At 39.0% G+C, this 20,792-nt stretch overlaps 1 protein-coding gene across 1 annotated transcript in view; it reads left to right on the top strand.

Annotated features, from left to right (window-relative positions):
- Positions 1-3,190: 3,190 nt before the first annotated feature.
- The window catches only part of LOC124166806, a 361,464-nt gene continuing 343,862 nt past the window's right edge, over positions 3,191-20,792 (top strand). Inside the window, exon 1 of the mRNA XM_046544498.1 lies at positions 3,191-4,934. Coding sequence (XP_046400454.1) covers positions 4,802-4,934 — 133 coding nt within the window. The 5' untranslated portion in view covers positions 3,191-4,801. The remainder of the gene's footprint in view (positions 4,935-20,792) is intronic.

Genomic DNA, 20,792 nt, shown 5'->3' on the forward strand with positions numbered 1-20,792 from the left:
ATATCGCATAAGGATTACTCATCAGAATTTCACAATTGCTAAGATGCGGGTCACTTGAAAAAGACCAATTTTAATCATATTCTGGGGTATTAATTACTAAATAAATGTTCAACAAATTTTGATGGCCAAGGAAAGAAATTCATTCCCATAAATCACTAAATTTTTTCAATATATGAATAAATATGTATCCACGAGCTTTTTAAGTTTTACTTTTGTAAGAAAAGTTTAATCAGACAAGATTTATCTATTTTTGCTGCTAAAAAGTTTTGAGTTCTTTATTTACCATCGTAGCTAAGAAATTAAGTGAGGGTCAACTTTTTTTTAGCATATTGTATTATCCATCTCTATTGCCACATATTTTTACCAAATTCCAATTCCTGTAAATCTAAAATAAGTAAGTTCTTAATAAACCTAGAAAAAGAGAGGAGAGATGAAAATAACGACTTTGTCTGTGAGATGCAATGATTCATTACTATTGTAACTTTTTAGTATGTCTTCCATACCATTATTACGTATAAAGTAAATATAGTTGAATAAGTAAGAAACATGGATTTCCAACAGTTATATTGATTTGAAAAAGTGTTACTTTATTGTAATAACTAATATAAAATATGAATTATAAGAAATGGTTTAGCGCTCCTACTATACTGAGTTCTTTTGGTCAAGAAGGTCACTTAATCCAATTATATTTAATGGAACGGAGGAACTATAAGACACTCACTTTGTTTGATAGCCTGGCGAGCCTTTGAATGAGTCTGCGGGTATGGTGACTTAGTGCCATCACCATGCGTTTCTCTTTTGAAGTTACTAATGGAAGTTGAAATCATCAAGTTTTTGCGAGTATTCTTTTGATCTTTCCGATGGATTCAATCCATTGCGCAAGGAAATCTTCCAATCTCAGTAAAAAAACGAGGAACTGTTGATACTTCTAGAGATTTTTCTCTTCTTTGCCAAGGTGACCTCGATTTTCGCAGAACTTCGAAGACGGAGAGAAAACCACAGGTATTTGATCTCCGCTCAGTGGGAATGCAAAAAAATAGCGCATCAAGTTTACCTGCGAATTACATTTTTTTTTTCAAAAATTAAGTGGAATCAAATCGTGATGGAATGAAATCACTTTTTACTATTTTTCACTTTAGAAAGTTCAATTCAATGTGGTATGTCAAATAAACTTGTCGATATCTTTGGTAATATTTATGGCTACATGTTGCGTAGAGATTTTAAAACATATTTCACAATTGATTGAATTAAAAACTTCACACATTAAAATTTCCGTGTCACTTATCTCAAATTATTTATTTCTGGACGTAAAATATTCGTTCTATACCTACGCTTTACCTTTATTTCCCTTCATTCATATTTGGTAAACATTTTTATGGAGATGGGATATAAATTTACTTTTTCTTGACATTTTTCATGTAATTACGTAAAAAGTGAAAATGTGTTTAATTTATTGCGTTGACATTTCATATTCCACATTCTCGTCTATCACTAAGATAACCACTTCGGATTGAGAAAGTAAGAGCATACTTTTATTTTTATTCCCAAACTTCCGTATTCAGCTCAAATTGGCCAATTTATATCGGGGTATTCAAAAAATTTCACAATTATACATACCTACACGAACAACCATGCCCTAGACAGGGGAAACCTACCCAGGTGGGACTCAAACCCGCGACACTGGTTTGGCAGGCCACCACCCTGCCACGGCCGATGCCGGCGTTGCATTATATTTTATGGCGTACAGGTACAAATAACGACTCACGTTAAAGGTTTCCATTTTTGCTAACTTTCGGCCGACAGTATTTTCCTGGCATTGCAGGAAAAATGTAATGTAACGCCGAAAGCTCTCCCATAAAGGCTTTTCATGGCGTTAGCAGTAGGTAAGAAACAAAACCAATTTTTCTCATATTTTATTGCAGCCAAGTCCAGATTAATAGCAGTGGTACATTGAAACCTATCTTATCGTGGCTGAATGATGGCTGGCGTAATTTCACTCTCGTAATCTGTTTGGCGTAATTACATATTTTCGTCTTCTCTTATGCGAGGTACCTCTCATTTCTCTGTGAGAAGCACTTCGGATTTTCAAACTACCTACATAAAAATACGTACCTGCTTTGTAGGCCCGGAGAAAGTTGTAATAATTTATGAATCACCTGGTAGACTTTTAGTATTATTATCCCTTGGCAAATATCATTGCCTCGGTATGCTGGTAGTGAGTGAAATAATTGTCTCGCCAGTACCAAGAGCTCCTCTACCACGGGTTTATATATTTGGTGCCTTTATAATAAATCCAATAATAGCCTGGTTTTCTCATATTTTTTTGCAGTATTATGAGTTGCTTATTGAGGACTGTAATTTCTCTCCCCTGAATAATGGGTGACGTAATTTTTACCCCTTTTTTCATATCAAACTTTGCGGACGCGAAACTTTCTCATCCCTCTAGAGACACCGAAAGTTTTACTCCTGCTATCTCCCCTCCACCCTATCCTATATAACAATCCCGCCATGTTCCATTCCGGATTTATGAAACAAATTTTCTTCTGTTTCCTCTGCCGCCACACCCACCCTGCTGGAAGGAGTGAAAAGCAGAGGTCGGGGAACTTCCAACTCGTCTGCAGCCACATACCACCATACCAAGCGGAAACGAAATAGAGGGTAGGGGTGTGGAAGACCCCTAGCCGGAGTGCGGTGGTAATAATACGAAGAAGAACAGTGGAGGCATGGTGTCGGCGAGGGAGTGAGGATAGCGCCGCCGTATGATAAAAAGAGTTCCGGCCACCGACCAGGCGACCCCGCCCTTGCCACAGTGGGATATAGAATAAGAGGCCTTCAACAGCTGTCGCGAAAGAAGGGGTCAGGCTGTGGGGACTATATGTAGAGGAGTAAGAGTGTGGGAAGGAAGAATAGGAGGAGGAAGGCTTGAAGGATAAAAGGAAAAGAACGCTATAAGAAGGAGGAGTGGGGGAGATAGGAGAGAAGGAAGGGGTTGGGAACGCGAGAGTGAGGGAGTGTATAGCACACTGGCTGCCAGAGTGTTATAGTGGGGGAGGGTGGGAAAGCTTGGTGGTGGGGGAAGGAGAGAGGGGAGGGGGTTTCTTTAGGTAGACTTGGGAGTGTGGGAGGAGGAGGAGGTGGAGGAGACGGGGGTTGGGGGTGTTTTGTGGCGTGGTGGGGTAAGTCAGTTGGAAAGGGTAGGGAGGAGGAAGAGGAACGTGAGTAGTGGTGAAGACTCCTGGCGTGTGTGTTGTGTGAGTCGAACCATTCTTAGTGCACGCACGCCAGGCTTATAGCCCGGCGTTTTCGGACGACGTATGCTCTCACTCTCCCCGAGGAGAAGAAGTGTTTTAAACTTGTGCAGGCGCGGTCGGATGGGGCAGGCCCGGAGCATGAGTGCCTCCAAACCCGCTTGGGACACCTCTCCAGATTGCCGTCAAATGGGGCAGGACGCGCTTTGGTTTCTCTGAGCCCCATCAAACTATTTCACTCCGGTTGTGTTACGCGTGGGAATCGAACGACGTGTTCCTACGTCCCCACCCCAACACATATCCTTCTTACTCTCTCTGTGGTGATTGTTCTCGGTGCACGTTGCGTCTAGCGTGAAGGTTGGCGTGCATTTTTCCTCCTGCCACGCTACGGAGAGCTCTTATTGTTGAGTTCACGTCACAGGCAAACCGCGGGGGACAAGTGCTTGGTGCGGGCAGACGAAGGTCTCTTGATGTGAATGTCTCGAGCAATTTGACTATTAAGCATATTGTGAAAGCGCAGCAGAAAAAAATATCTATAGCGTGGAAGATCGTCGCAACCTTCTTTTGGATTATCTGTGGCAGTGAATTGTGGCATTAATGAATGAATTAAATGTTGCTCTAAAATTCTTGGAGGCCTAAATATTTTCCATCTGGAGCAATATTATTGTTCCCTCATGCGTCAAAAGGCTCTTGTTGCAGGGAATAAAATCTGTATTTATTAAAATTTGCTGTGTCTCGTTGTCAACAAAAACGCGAGTGCTTCAAAGATATAACGTGTTGAAATATGAGGTGTGATATGCACGAGCTCATTGTGGATACATAGATAAATATCGTGCTCAGTGAAAAATTTTATGTGCTTAAAAATTTTTATTTGGGGACTCTGGTGAATTCATACATTTACGATAATAAGAGGGATACAAAAATCTTGTGAATAAATTGGATACTCTCATTAAGTGAAAAGTTTAAAAGCGGAAAAACGTAACATTTTCGTGTGCTGGAAAACGGTGCATGTACGATCAGTGCTGGTGCTTCCGGGGATTATATATCGCCTTCTTTATATATAATTGAGTTAGTATTCGCAGTATTGGTTACCGCAAGGGTTCCACTTCATTTACCTCCAACGCTTTACGACGCCAGCTTTCTGAACCTTTCGAACAAACAAAAAAAGTAGGAAAAACCTGTGACTCATCCCCAATTCACACCACTCCCTCCTATTAATTCTTAGACCCCCCGCCAACCTTCAGTGTCTGTGGTTTCGCGTGCTGACCATCCTTTCCCTAACCTCCCCTATTGGATCATCGCCCCCACAAGGAGGCGGACAACCTGTTGGGTTTTCGGGAACGTGGATTCGCCACTCGAGCCCACCGCAATCAACAAGACTTTGGGCAAACTTCAATCATCGGAGAAGAAGGAAGATATTTCGACCGGCGAAGTGCGGTGAGACCAGCGGGCAGTGCCCCAGGGGATCTCCCGGTGGAGGAATTATGTGTGGTCCCGCTCATGTTGCCGGCGGTGACTGCTACTTGGCCGAAGCATCCCGATTGCAATGAGCCATGTCGCGGCGAGGGCTAGTTGCCAGCATGTTCGGGGACGCGTGGGAGGAGTTGGGGACCGTGGCGCCGCGTTTTCATCGGATTGCCGCTCTCTCAGTCTTCATCCTGTTGATCGTCCACCCCTGCAGGACAGGTAGGACTAATCTTAGAAGACACAAGGGCTCGGCTCGAGCCCTCTTACCCCGTGATACAGTCCGTTTACGTTAGCGTCCCAACTCCGCGTGAGTGTCTGGCATAAGTCACATGTCATTTAGGTATGGCATGGAAAGACTTGATGGGTACGTTTGTTTTTTTGTGAGCAATTTGTACGTTTTATGAAAATAATGGTGTCTTTATTTAATGTAAACTATTTGAAACGTATTTTGGTCATTTTGGTATGACATGGAAAGAGTTAATTGGCACATTTATTTGATAATGACCTGTTAATGGTAGCGTTTCATGAAAATTATGGTTAATGGTTAATTATGGTGTCTTTATCTACTGTCAGCTATATGAAACGCATGGAAACACATGTCACATTGGAATGCTAAATAGAAAAAGAAGCTGGAGAAGTAGCTTGCCTACTTTTCTTTACCTAGCCACGAAGTTTTAAATTTGTTGCTTCCAGTGTAGGGATTTTCGTACAGCGGGGCCTGATTAAATGGTATTTTGACCTTTTCAACGAGATAAAGGTTTTGATTCAGCCCATTTGCGTCAGCTTTCCATTGCCCGTGTCTGGCACAAGTCATATGTCAATTAAGTATGGCCTAGAAAGACTTAATGGGCATATTTATTAGTAAAGAGATGATAATGTATGCATTTAATGCAAATTATGGTGTCTTTAACTACTGCCAACTATATTAAGGGCATGAATTCACAATAATCACTGGTCAAAAAACCTAAGATGGGGTTCACCCAGCTCTCCACTTCATTCTCCTATCAGCTAATATTTTCACACCAATGTATTTCTTCTCTTTCACATCCGTTTCTTATTCCGTATATTTTACTCGAGGTCTTCCTTTTCCGATCTTGCCATCTACTTGTCCCTCGACGATTTTCCATTACAGATTCCCTCATAATCGTGCTGTTAGGCCTGATTATGTGGCATTTTTATCTTTTGAAAGCACTGCAGTTTTTATAATGGTTAAGACATCGTTTACATTGTCGTGGTACATTTTCGTAATGGTTAATGTAGTATATAAAAAATCATGCGTAGTTATTGAGCCTTATCATTGAACCCCGATTTGTATGCTCATAAATATCTAAAGCGATTGCTCATAAAATAATGAATTATATTCATATTGCGCAAGGGCGGATTCAGGATTTTTTTGGGGGAGCACAAGGGTCAAACAGGCAAACAGTCTTCTCATACTTACTTGAGATTAAAAACAACTTACAAAAATTACTGCACGAAATATTATCTTTATTTTAATATGAAAGTTATTTATATAAAATTAAATGATTGAGGCCAAGTAATAAAAACGAACGGAATGATAAGAGTAAAAAAAATTTTGTCTAATTTTTGAGCGTATGAGGAGGGGGAGGCACTTTCCCCTGTGCCCCACCCCTAAATCCGCCTACGATTTTGTCTCATTTTCACGATTTTATTTTCACATCGCCAATAATAAATAAATAAGCAACATATGTTTTGGTCCATTAATGCGGAAGCCATCTACTGTCAAAGTGATGGAATAAACAAATACCCAAGCGGCAACTTGAACGACCATGGCTTGTACCCTAGGGCGGATCGGAAAAATCGATTTTTTTCAAATCCATCTGGCCCAATGAAAAAAAGTTGTTGGACCGATCAAAAATAAGGCCTGAAAAATTTGAGACCTCTAGGTGAACCCCTGACCCTCGCTCAAATGCAATTTATGGGGGGAGGGTCAAGATTCGAAAAATGTAATATTTTATGGTCATTTCCTATAGATTTTGCCGAGTTACTGCCCTTTAGGGCCAAAATTTCATGCATTTTGACGTATCTGCCACCGTTTAGCCACAAAATGCCTAATTTGAGTCCGCGTCCGCGAAGAAAATATGCCAACGCCCACGCAGCGTCGCGGATACAAGAGCCGCAGGCCGATCCCCTCCCCTCCCCGCTCGCTTCTACCCCTTCCACGCTTCCAATACAGCAAAATTCATTCCGCGTATGCTGCTAGGAGGTCGTTTATCTTTGATAATATAAATAGGAAGATGGTAGAAGGTAATACAGGAAGCTTAGTGAGACGACTTGTCCCTTATTAGGCGCCTCGTCGGGGTTAAACAAATCGATGTTACCAACTTTTAGAGAAGTGATGGAATAGTTTTAGATCCGAGAACGCAGGAAAGGAGCCTACGGTCCATGAAAAGGCCTCTCGAGTGGCTATAAAGACGCGGACTCAAATTAGGCATTTTGTGGCTAAACGGTGGCAGATACGTCAAAATGCATGAAATTTTGACCCTAAAGGGCAGTAACTCGGCAAAATCTATAAGAAATGACCATAAAATATTACATTTTTCGAATCTTGACCCTCCCCCCATAAATTGCATTTGAGCGAGGGTCAGGGGTTCACCTAGAGGTCTCAAATTTTTCAGGCCTTATTTTTGATCGGTCCCACAACTTTTTTTCATTGGGCCAGATGGATTTGAAAAAAATCGATTTTTCCGATCCGCCCTATTGTACCCTACCCCCTAATTTTGATCCTGGGTATGCACTTGCCTATCATTTCCATTTATGCGATACGCAATATTTTGTATAGTAATGCCTACCGATAGTTTAATAACATATCAATAGGCGGGTACATTGGTGTAGAAGTCTGACTTGGTGCCCAGACCGGTTCCCGTAACCGATCTATCTATAGTGTTATGAATTCGATATCGGGATGTATTTGCACGGTGCGAGGTGCGATTAAGGGAATAATTCAGTCACTATTCAGGATCAAAATATCTAAGAAAAGTTGCACCACGTAAAGTTGTTTTGAACTAGGCTTCTAGCCTTGAATACAACAATTTTCAATCGATGCCCATGCCCCAGGTAATGGAATAGAACATGTAAGCTTTTTTAATCCTTGGAAAAAATATAAGCTTCATTGCTGTCTTGTAAAATGAAGCAATTCTGGAAAAAAATTTGCAAGGCTGAGGATCCAACGTATTTTTTTATCGATTTATTTCCTTCGCGCCAGAAACGCCGGGAGGTCATTTTTTTGTCAAGGCCTTCACATCATTATCCAGTGGTATATCATCATCCAATTATCCTGGTTTCCTTCCACAAGATGCTACCGCGTCAATAATGCAGAAAAAATGTCTAAAGTAGAATAAAATCGAGGAGAGAGATAATTTTGATGCCGACCTGTGTATATTTGAACACAAACAAGTCCGTATGAATTGCTTCTGAAATGTTTACGTAAATTGTATTATTGTGCTCTTTTTTATGAAAGATGAGAAATACTCACATCCTTTCTAGAGAATACTTTGCATTCTGGGGACTTTAAAGAATTTCAAATAACTCCTTCGGTATGGTACCTTTTCCATCTCTGCTGGCTCTCTAACCGGTCCTAGGCTAGGAAGGGGATTATCAAAACATTGTGGTATGAAAATTGATGTTACGATAGGGAAAGGTGGTTCCCCGGCCAAAATTTGACTCTAGGAAGAAGGTTTTCGAAGATTTGATGGCAAAAGAGACCAGTCTCTTGTCAAAATCCTTAAAATCAAGTATAGAATATTTGGATCCCATTTCATTGACTGCCCCATTGTTCCAAAAATGGTCCTTATCCGATATATTTAGTGGAAAACGCTTTATAATATTTCAATGACAAAGCCTAATCCATGGGTAGTAAAAGTATATTAAAACCATAATGAGTGTAAATGTCGTTACGATGTGTAGATATTGGCATAAGATTCATGATAAATTAAAATGCATAGTCCTACTGCCTGAATCATCAACATATTAATGCTATAACTGCAGTCTAGATGCTCCTGTCAATTAAACGTAAATATGACAGTGTGTATATGTCAGAATATTGGAAATGGTAAAATTCATTATTTGAATAATTTGTATTAGTACATTCAGTATTGCCTTTTCCATTGAATTTTTGAAAGAAAAATGTTCATGCAACAGGTATTCAGGCAAAGTTGAAAGTGGGGACGTGCTTTGAAACTTGAAGTTGTCTGAAACCAGCTGGTTGATCCGCTTACGTAGATAGGTTATTTTTCATCCCTAAGCGTACATAGTCCGTCAGGAGGGACATAAATTCGTAGCTCTCGTTTTTTCCTTAGTTAAGAGCAGATTAATGCCTTCAGAAACTTCTCATACTCCTCCCCTCACGACCTCCTACTTCTGATTCTAGGCAATACCGGTCAGAGACACCGATTCTTGTGGGACGAGCTAGAAAAAATCTTGGAGAAAGTGTGGTTAGGTGGTAACGCGATCAGGTAGTTGTCATTTCTGCTAACTCGTCTAAAATGTCGACTGCTTAAAATGTGTCACCTGTTACATCTGTATGCGGTGCCTTTTTTTTGCACGCCAACCTGTTCTCTCGGTTCAGTTGAAAGATATGATTTACCGATATGTGAAAAAACTTTTAACGATTTCTGATGTGTATGCATTATATAAGTATTCAGAATAATAACGTTTAGTTTCTATATTGGTGCTGGAAAGTATAAGAAGCAGACAAAAAACCTGCGTATAGGGAAGTGCAAAGCGGTTTAAAGTTTAAAATGAAGCTCGTAAAATGAAATTGATGGTGGAAAAATTAAGGCGTCACATGGTGGAATTGCTTCATTTTAAATAAAAAAAACTTTGTAAATTTCTCATGTGATTTCACTAACGACCATGTTCGTTGCCGTGCGAAATCGTAGGCATTGTTATATGTATTACCATTTTTTATGCTTGTATGCCTACCATTTTGTTTCATTGTTTTCTTCCTTTTTGTATCAATGTGTGTCTCCCATTTGGCTACTTCGTATGACCACAATACCCTCCTTCATAGTTACCCCACCCAGTGGCGCCGACTCCATGGGGCTTGAGGGGGCCCGGTCCCCCCCAATAATTCGTTATGGGTGTGAGGAAAAAAGTGTCAGGCTTGTCGATTTTCCCTGGAGTGTCCAGATATCGAGATTAGAGTTATCAGGGTTCTAACTTTGATTATATGACTCTTATAAAATGCATAAAAGACTTACAATTCACTACTTATAAAATTTCCCGGGAAAAGATCCCCGGTTTGGGCCCCCCCAATATTTTTTGTAAGTCGGCGTGCCTGACCCCACCTTGGGTACCCCTACTGACTCAATGTATATAAGGCCATATTCTTCCTTTATTCAACCATCAACGAATTCGTCGCACATCTAATTAATAATTTTAAGTCCCGGCTGAAGTGCACAGGTGATACACTACTTACAGACTTATGGGACTACCACCCAAGTGTCCTAACAACATACACACTGCCTCACCAAATCACTCGTCTATGATTCTTTGCTATGTCTTTACCTTCTTCAAATCACAGGGTCATCTTAAATGTATTGTCAAAACATTTGTTTATTTATTTTGTCTACTTGCCATCTAAAAAAATTATAATGAAAATACTAATGAAAGGGTAAGAGTATCAAATAAGTGTGCGAAAAATCCACAGAGAAAAAATCATTCGCCTTGACCGGGATTCGAACCCGGATCCCTCGATTTCCGGCCGAGTGCTTTAGCCAGTTAAGCTACCGAGGCGTCATTCTTCCCTGTGGAAATGGCTAGTCCCGGTATACTTAAAAAAAGTATCAAATAATTTTAAAAAATTGAAAAAAAGAATATCAATTGTTATTTAAAGATATATTGTTCAAAATGAAAATAATAATAATAAACAAATAAAAAATAATGATATTAAAACATTTAAATATATAAATAAATAAGAAATCAATTATATTGTGCTGTTATCTCTTTGCAATTGCACTGTTATTTAGTTTTTAAGTTTCCTCTTCACACAAACGACACTTCAGACGACAACAGCACATATGCGCACGTCACCTTTTTTATTGTATTTCTTTCTGTCTGGTTGAAGTGAGATTGACTCACCGGTGCAGTAAATACCGACTCTACTTCGACGCGGCCAGTGAGTGACCCCTTTATTTGAACCTGATGATGTCGTTTAGCGACGAAACTGGTCTTTAGAAAAATAGCATGTGATATTACATAGTATTTTATTTAAAATGGTAAAATTAATTTCATAAATGTTACTATAATCTAATGAAATGTGAGAAAACTTTGAAATTCCACATAAATTTCACACTGTAATACCATAGTATCGATTGGGCACATCTGTGGAGCATCGCCATATGGCACGTTATCAACTGTCAACGGCATACCATATCGAAACCTAGGTTGCATGGTATTAAAACTGTCTTTTTTTCAAAGTTCTCTTGCATTTTAGAATTTAAGTCGATTTCATGAAGTCACGCCCGAGACGAGGTATTTTAACCAATTGATCAATTAGATTAGATTAGATTAGATTAGATGATGTGGTGGGGGATCAGCTCCCAGGGCACTCAGACCAGTAGGTCCATTGTGCTAACCACCGATAACTGATCACCCATAGAGGCCTATGTCCTTAGCAAAGGACCAGAGGTCCCTAATGGGAAGATCTCTTACCTCCTTGGGCTCTATAATAGGTGAGCCCAGGTGTCTATATCGAGTCCTCATGATTGCGGGGCACTCGCATATTAGATGGGTAGTTGTTTCCTCTCCCGTGTCACACCATCTACACCGTTCTGAGTCTGTTACATTCCTGCAGGTGCATATGTCTCATTACATGATAGTGGCCCGTAAGCAGGCCTACAACCGTTCGCAATAGGGTGGTTTCCTATTTTTTTTTTTATTGCTTTAATCGAAAGATTATTACTCCTGGAGTACGTATTTCACGCTTTTAGATTTTTAAATGACCACATCTATTTTTCGCGATTAAATGAAAAGTGAAAATTTTCAAGCGCGCGAAAACGCGACGCTTAAGTATGAATGCCGGGAAATATCTCCGTACGTCGTATTTCTGGTTCCCCCTCCCGCCCGGTGAGGTGACCTTGAGGCGAGGCTTAGCGCTGATACGTCGCAGGATGCTAGCGGATAGCTGAGTACCTTGCTGGATGGTAGCGCTTGGCTTAAAAAAGGTTTATTAATATCTTATCAAACGAAGAGAACTTTCCGACCTTAGCCAGTTTTAATAGGTGATTATTAAGACATGTTTCCCTGAGCTCTGTGCCTCATGCATGCATTGGTAACCTCAGACGATGTATAACTCCTATCCTCTCGTGTAGAAACTAGGTCCCTGTGACGTCATGCGGAGTGGAATCGCATGGGCGCCAATCTGGCCTTTTTCAAATGAGGATAAAATTTGACCCTTGCCATTCGTCTAAACCGGTATTTCAAAAACCAAATAATTTGTGTATTATGAATACACTAATGGTGGGTAACGAATCGCAATCAATGCCTTTCGTTTTCTTTGATGAAGGAAACTACCCTATTGACTGCTTTTCATAAGGAGATATCTTCTCTCGAGTCTAGGAGAGAGCTCTCCTATTAGGGTTTTATCCTGACGAATTGATCAATAATGCCCTGGTTAATATTGGTTTACGTATCACTCTAGTTTTCCAACCCCGCATTTCATCTCCATATATGAGGGCCTTATCTTTTAACCTCCGATATCTCAGCAAAAACACCATAAAAACGACAGGCGGGTACTGCGCGGATAGGGCAACTGCGCGTCCTCCGACCCCACTAGCCCAAGTTATTTCTGACCATAGGTTGTTTTGTTAATGTTAGTGGCAATCTCATTAACTACACTAAATCAATTGATTCTCCCTCCTAGTGTGCACTGCGGAGCGATAGCCAGAAAACTCGCCAAATGGCTTCAGCATGGAGTTTTCTTGGTCTTTATGCCGATGAAAGAGAATTTTAACGTTAATGCAACTGCTCTGCGTAAAATATTACGACCATTCTTATTCAAAAACAAAAAAAGAGACCTGCTGAATTCTGGAAGGGTTTTGATCCATGACAACGCCCGTCATATCAGATCTGATGCAGCCCAACTGCTCCTTGGGCAATTTCAAGGGGACATTTTCGATCACCCGCCGTACAATGTGAACATAGTGCCGTGTGATTTCCATCCATACGCTGAATTAAAGATGTGGCTAGTAGGGAAGCGTTTTCAAACGGGCAAAGGCAACATTCATTGAAAGTCATTGGCGGCAACATCCTATGAAGGAGGTATAGTTAAGATCGCCCACAGACACGAAAAATAAGGTAGTTTCCTTCATAAAAGAAAAGGAAATGCATTGATTGCGATTCGTTTCCCATCATTAGTGTATTCATAATATACAAATTATTTGGTTTTTGAAATACCGGTTTAGACGAATGGCATTGGTCAATTTTATCCTCATTTGAAAAAGGTAAAATTGGCGCCCATGCGATGCCACTCCACGTGACGTCACAGGGACCTAGTTTCTGTACGAGTAGATAAGAGTTTTACAACGTCTGAGATTACCAATGAATGCATGAGGCACAGAGCTCAGGGAAACATGTTTTAATAATCATCTATCAAAACTGGCTAAGGTCGGAAAGTTGTCTTCGTTTGATAAGGTATTAATAATCCTTATTTAATACAAGCGCTACCAGCTAGCTGGGTACTCTGCTACCCGCTAGTAGCCTGCGTCGTATCAGCGCTCAAGCCTCCCTCAAGGTCACCTCACAGGGCATCAGCGGGAACGAGAAATACGTCACACGGAGAGATTTCCCGGCATTCATACTTACCCGTCGCGTTTTCTCGCGCTTGATAATTTTCACTTTTTATGATGTTTCTTGGAGTTTAGGTCAGTTGAAACCAAGTTATAGCCAACGTTTCGATTTATGTAAAATCATCCTCAGGGCTATGAAAGTTAAAACATGAACAATATAAAATACAAAGATGACAACGATATACAATAATTTTACATAAAAATGTTACGATAGCGTTTTTATACAGTAATATAATTTAAAGTATACACATATATATATAAGAACAGAATAGTATACACAAAAAATTTTGACATAGGTACCTCTTAACTTTGTACATATTTATTGATTTTGTGTTACTAAGGTATTGCCACACCTAGTTACCATTAATTGTGATTGATTAAATAAAAATAAATTTTACAGAGGTTATCAATGTCTGTTTTTTTATTACAACTGTTTTTTGTTTTTGATATGTAAACCATTTCTTTGAAAAATCTTTTGTTCCTAAGGAGTTCACTCCTAGAACAATGAATGAGTTTATGCTTATTGTTAATTATTCCAACTAAACCCTGTCTCCAAATTTTCTCCCTTACAATTAGTAGAACCTAATTGTCGCTACCACCCTTAAAACAGGCTAGTTCTATGAAAATTAATTTCACTTTTTTAAATCGCAAAAGTACGTAGGCAAAGGTCACACAGAACGAGATGCGTGGGGGATCAGGTTGGTGTGGTGGTTAGACTGTTAGCTTTCTATCCCGTGGACTCGGGTTCAAATCCCGGTGGTGGCAGATAATTTTCAGAGACTGCCCCATCTCTGCTTGAATGTTGTATGGAGGACATTTCGAGTGCAATATTCCGTCCGTCGGATGGGACGTTAAGCGCGTGGTCCCCTTTATTTAAGGTCAGGCTAATTCTGGCGCCGGGTTTCTCTCCACCCATTCTTTCCATACCCTTCCCTCATGATGCGAATAGCTCAGCTCAGCTGTCGGTCGCCTCCTCCGAAATACCATACCAACCAGATGCGTTACGTAAGGATTAGCATAGTTTGTTTTCAGCTGAAAGTGTTCTCCGAGATAAACCCGCAAATATTTCCTAAGCTGTCGATTGGAATAGTTGGAAACTTTTGTGTCACGTGCCCCGCGGTCAATAGATCCTTCGACGATGTGCTGGACACAGCGTGGATTTTTTGTTTCACTTGAGAACTTGGGCGGACCGCGAAGCGAGGTTGTGGTCGCTGCCCATAACGTCACGCCATCTGGTTTCGCTGGCGGTGTGGTCTCGCATTTCTCCCGAGCACGTTGTGTCGAAGCAAAGCGTGGTTGGGTTTCGTCGTAAACTCGTTATGCAATCGGGAGCATGTAGGCAGTAAATCCTCGCATAAAGCGAAGACTATATCAAAGACCACGTATTCGGTATTGGTTATGAAAGTTGAGAAGGTGCGAACTGCTAACCTCGACTTTAAAGTTTATTCGTTTTTAATTTTAATTTTATATTTCCTATTTTAAAAGGCATTGGTGGTTAAATATGATGGTATCATTTGGCTGTGTTGAGAGTTGAAATCTTATTCCCATTCAACTACCATTAAAAAACCTTTTAGAATCTATATCTATCAATCTCAAGCCATCTCAATAGGCTTCTGGTGGAAGATGATAGGTTAAAAGCCATTTATTGCGTTATGTACAAAAAAATTAGCTTTAGTAGAGCGTAATAGTAGACTACGTTCATAATTATTTTAACCCTTTGCTACTCGAGGGAAAACAGAATTTCTTTGCCTAAACGTTCGGAAAAATATATCTTTTATTTTTAGTAATGTGCGGTTGTAGGATATATGGTAAGGTTCACAATGTTATTTTCCGTGTCACTTAAGTTGGTTGTAAAATTTGTAGGTAAAACCTGCAATAATCTTTGTATGCATGTTGCTGTATCTGGAATGGTTTCTTTAAGGTGATATTATATTTTACAAGTTTTGACTTTGTTTTCCTGAGAATGCACGCACGCATGTATCATTTAGGTTAAAGTTTTGGAACTTCATACGCTTTGTCGTGAAACGAAATAAAGAATTCATTCAATTATGCGCCATTAAATGTGTTCTTGATTGCTAATGTAGTCTTAGCCTTACACAAAGCTTCCAAAGTTATAGCGTCTTCAATCGTGAAAATAGCCGTGTGACCTGTTCGCTCGTGGCTATTTTTGATGAGGCGCGCCTCTTAGCTTTGTGATAAATTTGTGTTTCATAATCGCAAGTTCAAATTTTCATCTCCAGCTTCAAACCGGGGATGGCAAGTGAAAAGAAACGAAAATATTTCGTTTCCACCGGGAGGAAAACGAAAATACGAAGGCGTGGGTTTAGTTTCGTTCCCGCACGAAATTAAAATCACCCAGGAGTTTAGTTTCGACCCGGAACGAAACTTTACTCCCAGGAACGAAACTAAATTAATCGAAACTCCACTACTCATAGTTAAGTTTCGATCTCAGAACTTGAGTGGGAGGAAAATAGTAGTAAGAGGAAATAGTTTCCACCCATTTAATGACAGAATGAAGAGAGGTTAAAACATTAAACTTAAAAATCGAATGGTCAGTTTGCGTTCACGGTTCTCCTGTTCGTGGTAAAACAACGAGTGCCCCGTGCATTTAACACTAGAACTACCAATGGAGTCATTTTGACTCCTCGCGATTTTTTTGAAAAGCGTGTACTATTTTATTTTCTAGAATATTTTAATCGCTAAGCCTTATTTTGTGACAAAAATTAATAAAAGTCACGGAAATTCAGGTCAGAATCCGGAAAATATTAGTCAGGACGGAGAAATAAAAATCGCGAGGAGGCAAAATTACTCCATCGGTAGTTCTAGTGTTAATGGCGGTAGGCCGAGCCTCTACTTCATTCAACAATACTTTGTACTCGACGTGTGGGTCGGAACTAAACCGTTCGAAGGTGAAGCACGTGGTTCCTCCAGTGTGAAACATAATCTATGTTTAGTTTCGACCCGAAGTAGTTTTTACTCCGGTTTCGTTTCAACCCTGAGTTTAGCTCCCCGGGTTTAATTCTTTTTCGTTTCGTTTCCACATTTCGCTCCCGGGAACGAAATTGTTGCAATTTTACTGGTTTTGACTTTCGTTTAGTTTCGGTTACCGTCCCTGCTTCAAACGTTCACGTTCTAAGACTCTCCCTACATCCCTAATTTCCCTTCCCGCTTATCTTCGCATTTTGCTTCCTTGTATCAATGACTTTGTAACCATATCGTTTTCCTCCACGTCTTGACACTCGCTGCAAAATGCTAGACTTGGCCTCCCTTTTCTCTCTTTTTTACGCACCTTTTTTTAAACTCTTTACCCGTCTCTTTGGAGTCTTTAATTGCTAGAATTGCCTTTCCTTCAACGCGCTTTTCCCTTTATCACCCAATCTACTGCTCAACCAACCTCACGAGAAACACCGATGGCTTGAACTACTTTTTATTCCCCGTCAATAAATCTTGAAGCCAGTAATGGATTTTAGTTATTTGAATCCCTATATGGTGTGAAAAGCGGAGTTAATTATCTTTTGTGAATATCGCATTCTCCAGGGGGAAATTCGTAACCTGTGTAGTAAAACCTGCAATCATCCTTGTGTTCATGTAATTACTGTGTCACGAATGGTGTCTGATAATGATGAAATTATAGTTTAAAATTTGGAACCTAATTTATTCAGTTTATGTACACACGACCGTATCATTTAGGTTGAATATTACGTCATCATGTACTTTTTCGTGAAACGTAGATAGTAACTAATGCAGTAAATTATATTAAAAGAATGTTTTCGCAATTACACGGAATATATTAATTATTTAACTATTGTTATTTAATTTAATCTTCAAATTTACCTCCACGTTTTCGATTATTTATTGCGTAACTTTAATGAGTTTCCTCATGTTACGTGAGATTCTCGCGTTCCTTGGGAGAGTGCCCCAAGCGCTACAATCTGTGGGGCCTTACCGGAATTCACGTATAAATAGAATCTTTGATAAACAACCACTTCGGAATGGGGAGTTCTGAACTCAAGGCCTTTTTTTAAGAGCTATTCACTAGAAGGAAAAAAAACGATCCGTTACACTTCTCGGCAGGATCTCAGGGCCAAGTGAAATCAACATAGATTTTTCGTTCGGAGTGGCGTTCAAGAGCCTGGGTTGGAGGAATTCACCCTGTGGTGCTCTTCTGTGACGTGAAGGAGCTCTTTATTTTCCACATTTATTACATTTAGCCTCACAAAATTCATTTCCGTCCGCACCTCGAAAATTATGTATTTATTCCTTGCTAAAATGTACCTAAGCAGATCTATTTTTCTCTCTTTATTACTTGATTGCTTATTAAAAGTTATCTTAACATTTACTTATACACAATTAAAGTTGGAAACAAGAGAGAGACCTGATAGGAGTAGGACAGTTTGCTTCTATTAAAGGATTCAGTTATCATACCAAAATATGTATAGACTTTCCCCAATATTGACAAGACATATTTTGGAATATTAATGTACGTAATTATATGTACAATCAAATGCGGAAAAAGAGAAGGACTCGTTAGAATGGAAAAAGTTTGGACTTATTGGAAAATTCTTTTGTCATAACAAAATATACATAGACTTTTACTCTATTTTGGCAATATTTTTGATTATTTATGTACATTTTTAGATTCTATAGTTATCTTTTGAATCATACTTAAATTCTTGGAAAATTTAACATTGAAAAATCATTACTTGGACAACGCCATTATTTACTCTTTCCCAGAGAAATTGAATTATTTCTTTTAATTTTACTGTAATTGAAGGAAGGATGATATAGCAAGTTTTACGGACAGAGGATGTAGTTATTGAAGCCTCAGGAAGTAGGGCTGGTATCGTTTGCTAAAAATCAAAACAGTTAGAGTGAAAAATATAAAATATTCTATCATTTGACCGGATTCAAAGGTTAAATATTTGAAACTCATGTCATAATCTTTCAGGAAAGAATGTCATATTTATACTGGAGAGAGTCGACGTTTGCTACCATTTGCTAGGTTGGATTGGAAATAAATATACAACGGGTTATTTATAAATCAGATCGCATGAGTCAATTCTGCACTAATGCTAGAGTACTCGCAATTTTTAACGCATGCCTCCTGGGAAGGGCTAGGATTTTTGTGGGTCTATTTTGTCTTTCTGAGGTGTTTGTTTACTATCTGCTATACTATAGCTTTTAATAAAACAAATTGTCAGTCTTGGCCTTTACAGTCAATGTGAAACAGACTAAGGTCTCAGCAATGTGTGGTTATGGCTTGGAGTAGTAGGTTATTTCTTTTTCTATTTATCTATGGTGTGGTTACAAAATTTTTCTTATTAGATCCTTAAAATTAACTATGCCGTTACGGCTTAAAACTGTGCTCTCCCGTCATAGAATGCTAGACTTTCAATTATTTTTAAATGTTAGACAGTATATTGTGGATCGATCGAGTCAGGGATTTGTCTAAAGTCAGGCGTTTGGCATTAGACTATTTTCGTAGTGCCATCATGATATGACTTGTCATTCGGAGCTGTTAGATTGTACAATTGGGTGACCATTATATTAATTGACTCGTGGAAGAGGAAAATTCCCCCATGACTCCCATCCTACCTAGGCTACCCCACCGAATAGGTACCGTAAATCTCCACGCAATTATGGCATGGATTTCGCGAATTTACATATACAAGATGTGTAAAACTTCGCGATGCTGTTGTTAAACCTTAGCGTATCTAAATTCCTTAATATTTTTGTGAGATTTACCCTCGGATTGTAACCGTTTTCATTAGGCTTATATGCTAGCACGTGTAGAAAATGTAGCATTTTACAAAGAAAAGTATTTTTGGGAGGCAAATGGTTTAATTGAAGGCACCAATTTATCTTTTTACTTTCCATAAAAGCTGATTAAAAAATTAAACAGTGGTGTAAGACGTTAAATGATAACATGTATGATTTGTCCCCAAATAGATATGTTTTTTGTAAAAATCCTCTTTAGGTTTGATCAAAATTCATTGCAAAAAGGAGTCAAAGAATGTGAGAAAGTTTTGCGAGATCTATTGATCAATACATCACCATCGCACACTTTTATTTCTTTTTTTAGCTAACAGCTAGTACCCTGACACTACGTACTACAAGCCTATTAAGGCAGCTTTAGGGGTTGTGTGCAGATGTACGTGATCATACTTCTTACAGTTTTGCTTGATTTACCGAGTTTACCTGAACTTCGAGATGACAAATTATTTATTCCCTAAAGTGATTAATTTTTTAATTCGTATTTTTCCTTCTCCAAAGCTGTAAATTTTATTACGGAACCTAAAAGAATTGCCCAAATTGCTTTATACTCCACCAAAACTTTCCTTGGAAATTTCTGAGCTAAGTACAAAAAATTGGGAGCAATTGAGTTTATTCCTCTTCTTCAGGTTTTGCTCCCATAAAAATTCTTTGTAAATATTTTTTCAAAAGTTAAAAAGGTAAGACATTTTGAAATTCTTACTAAGCCCACAGTAGCTGATACTGAACAACTCGAGTGACTGCCTATCATAGAAGTAAAGATTTGTTTGCAGAACTTTTCGTTATTTACGTAGCAGAAATACTATCTAGACCCAATATCAATAAACATGATGCCCTTGGTTAATACCAATGGACGCCATTTTTATGACCTCATTTTGATTGAATTTGTAAAAAAGAAAGAAAAAAGAGGAGAATTGAACAAAAATAATACAGGTGTGACCTGGAAAGTGTGATGGGTAACTATTTTTGAATTCCAACCATTGATTACGGTAGTCGCAACAGATAGATTCTTCCCTGCTATAATTGATATGCTCTCTATTATTGGTTAGCCTTTGAATGACACGGATTTTCAAATTTACATCCATCAATTGCGTGTTGCAGCATTTAAATCAGCGTTGATTTAATTTTTGATAATCATTGATAAACTGTGAGTATTTCAACCGGAACTAATGAAAAAGTCAACATCATTAACACAGAGGTCTTACACAATACACCAATAAGGTAATCGTGTCAGGTGATGAGCCAAAGAGAAGTTAAAGGGGCTATAGCCCCCCTGAGGCATCCAATTTACGCCAGGAAAATATATAAATTTGTTCAGTTGTCGGAGAGGGCAGCACTGGTTATGCTTGCTCGTAGGATTTGTTGTGAGTTGCAGAAAAAGTTTCTTTTTTCATTTAATTTGGTGAACTAGTATACCAAGTGATATATTTTCGATTTAAGAGACCATTTTTTGTATCATCTATTGTTGGTGATATAATATAAGGCCTCTAAGATA

The sequence above is a fragment of the Ischnura elegans genome, chromosome 10, assembly GCF_921293095.1.
Source record: "Ischnura elegans chromosome 10, ioIscEleg1.1, whole genome shotgun sequence".
Classification (NCBI taxonomy): domain Eukaryota; kingdom Metazoa; phylum Arthropoda; class Insecta; order Odonata; family Coenagrionidae; genus Ischnura; species Ischnura elegans.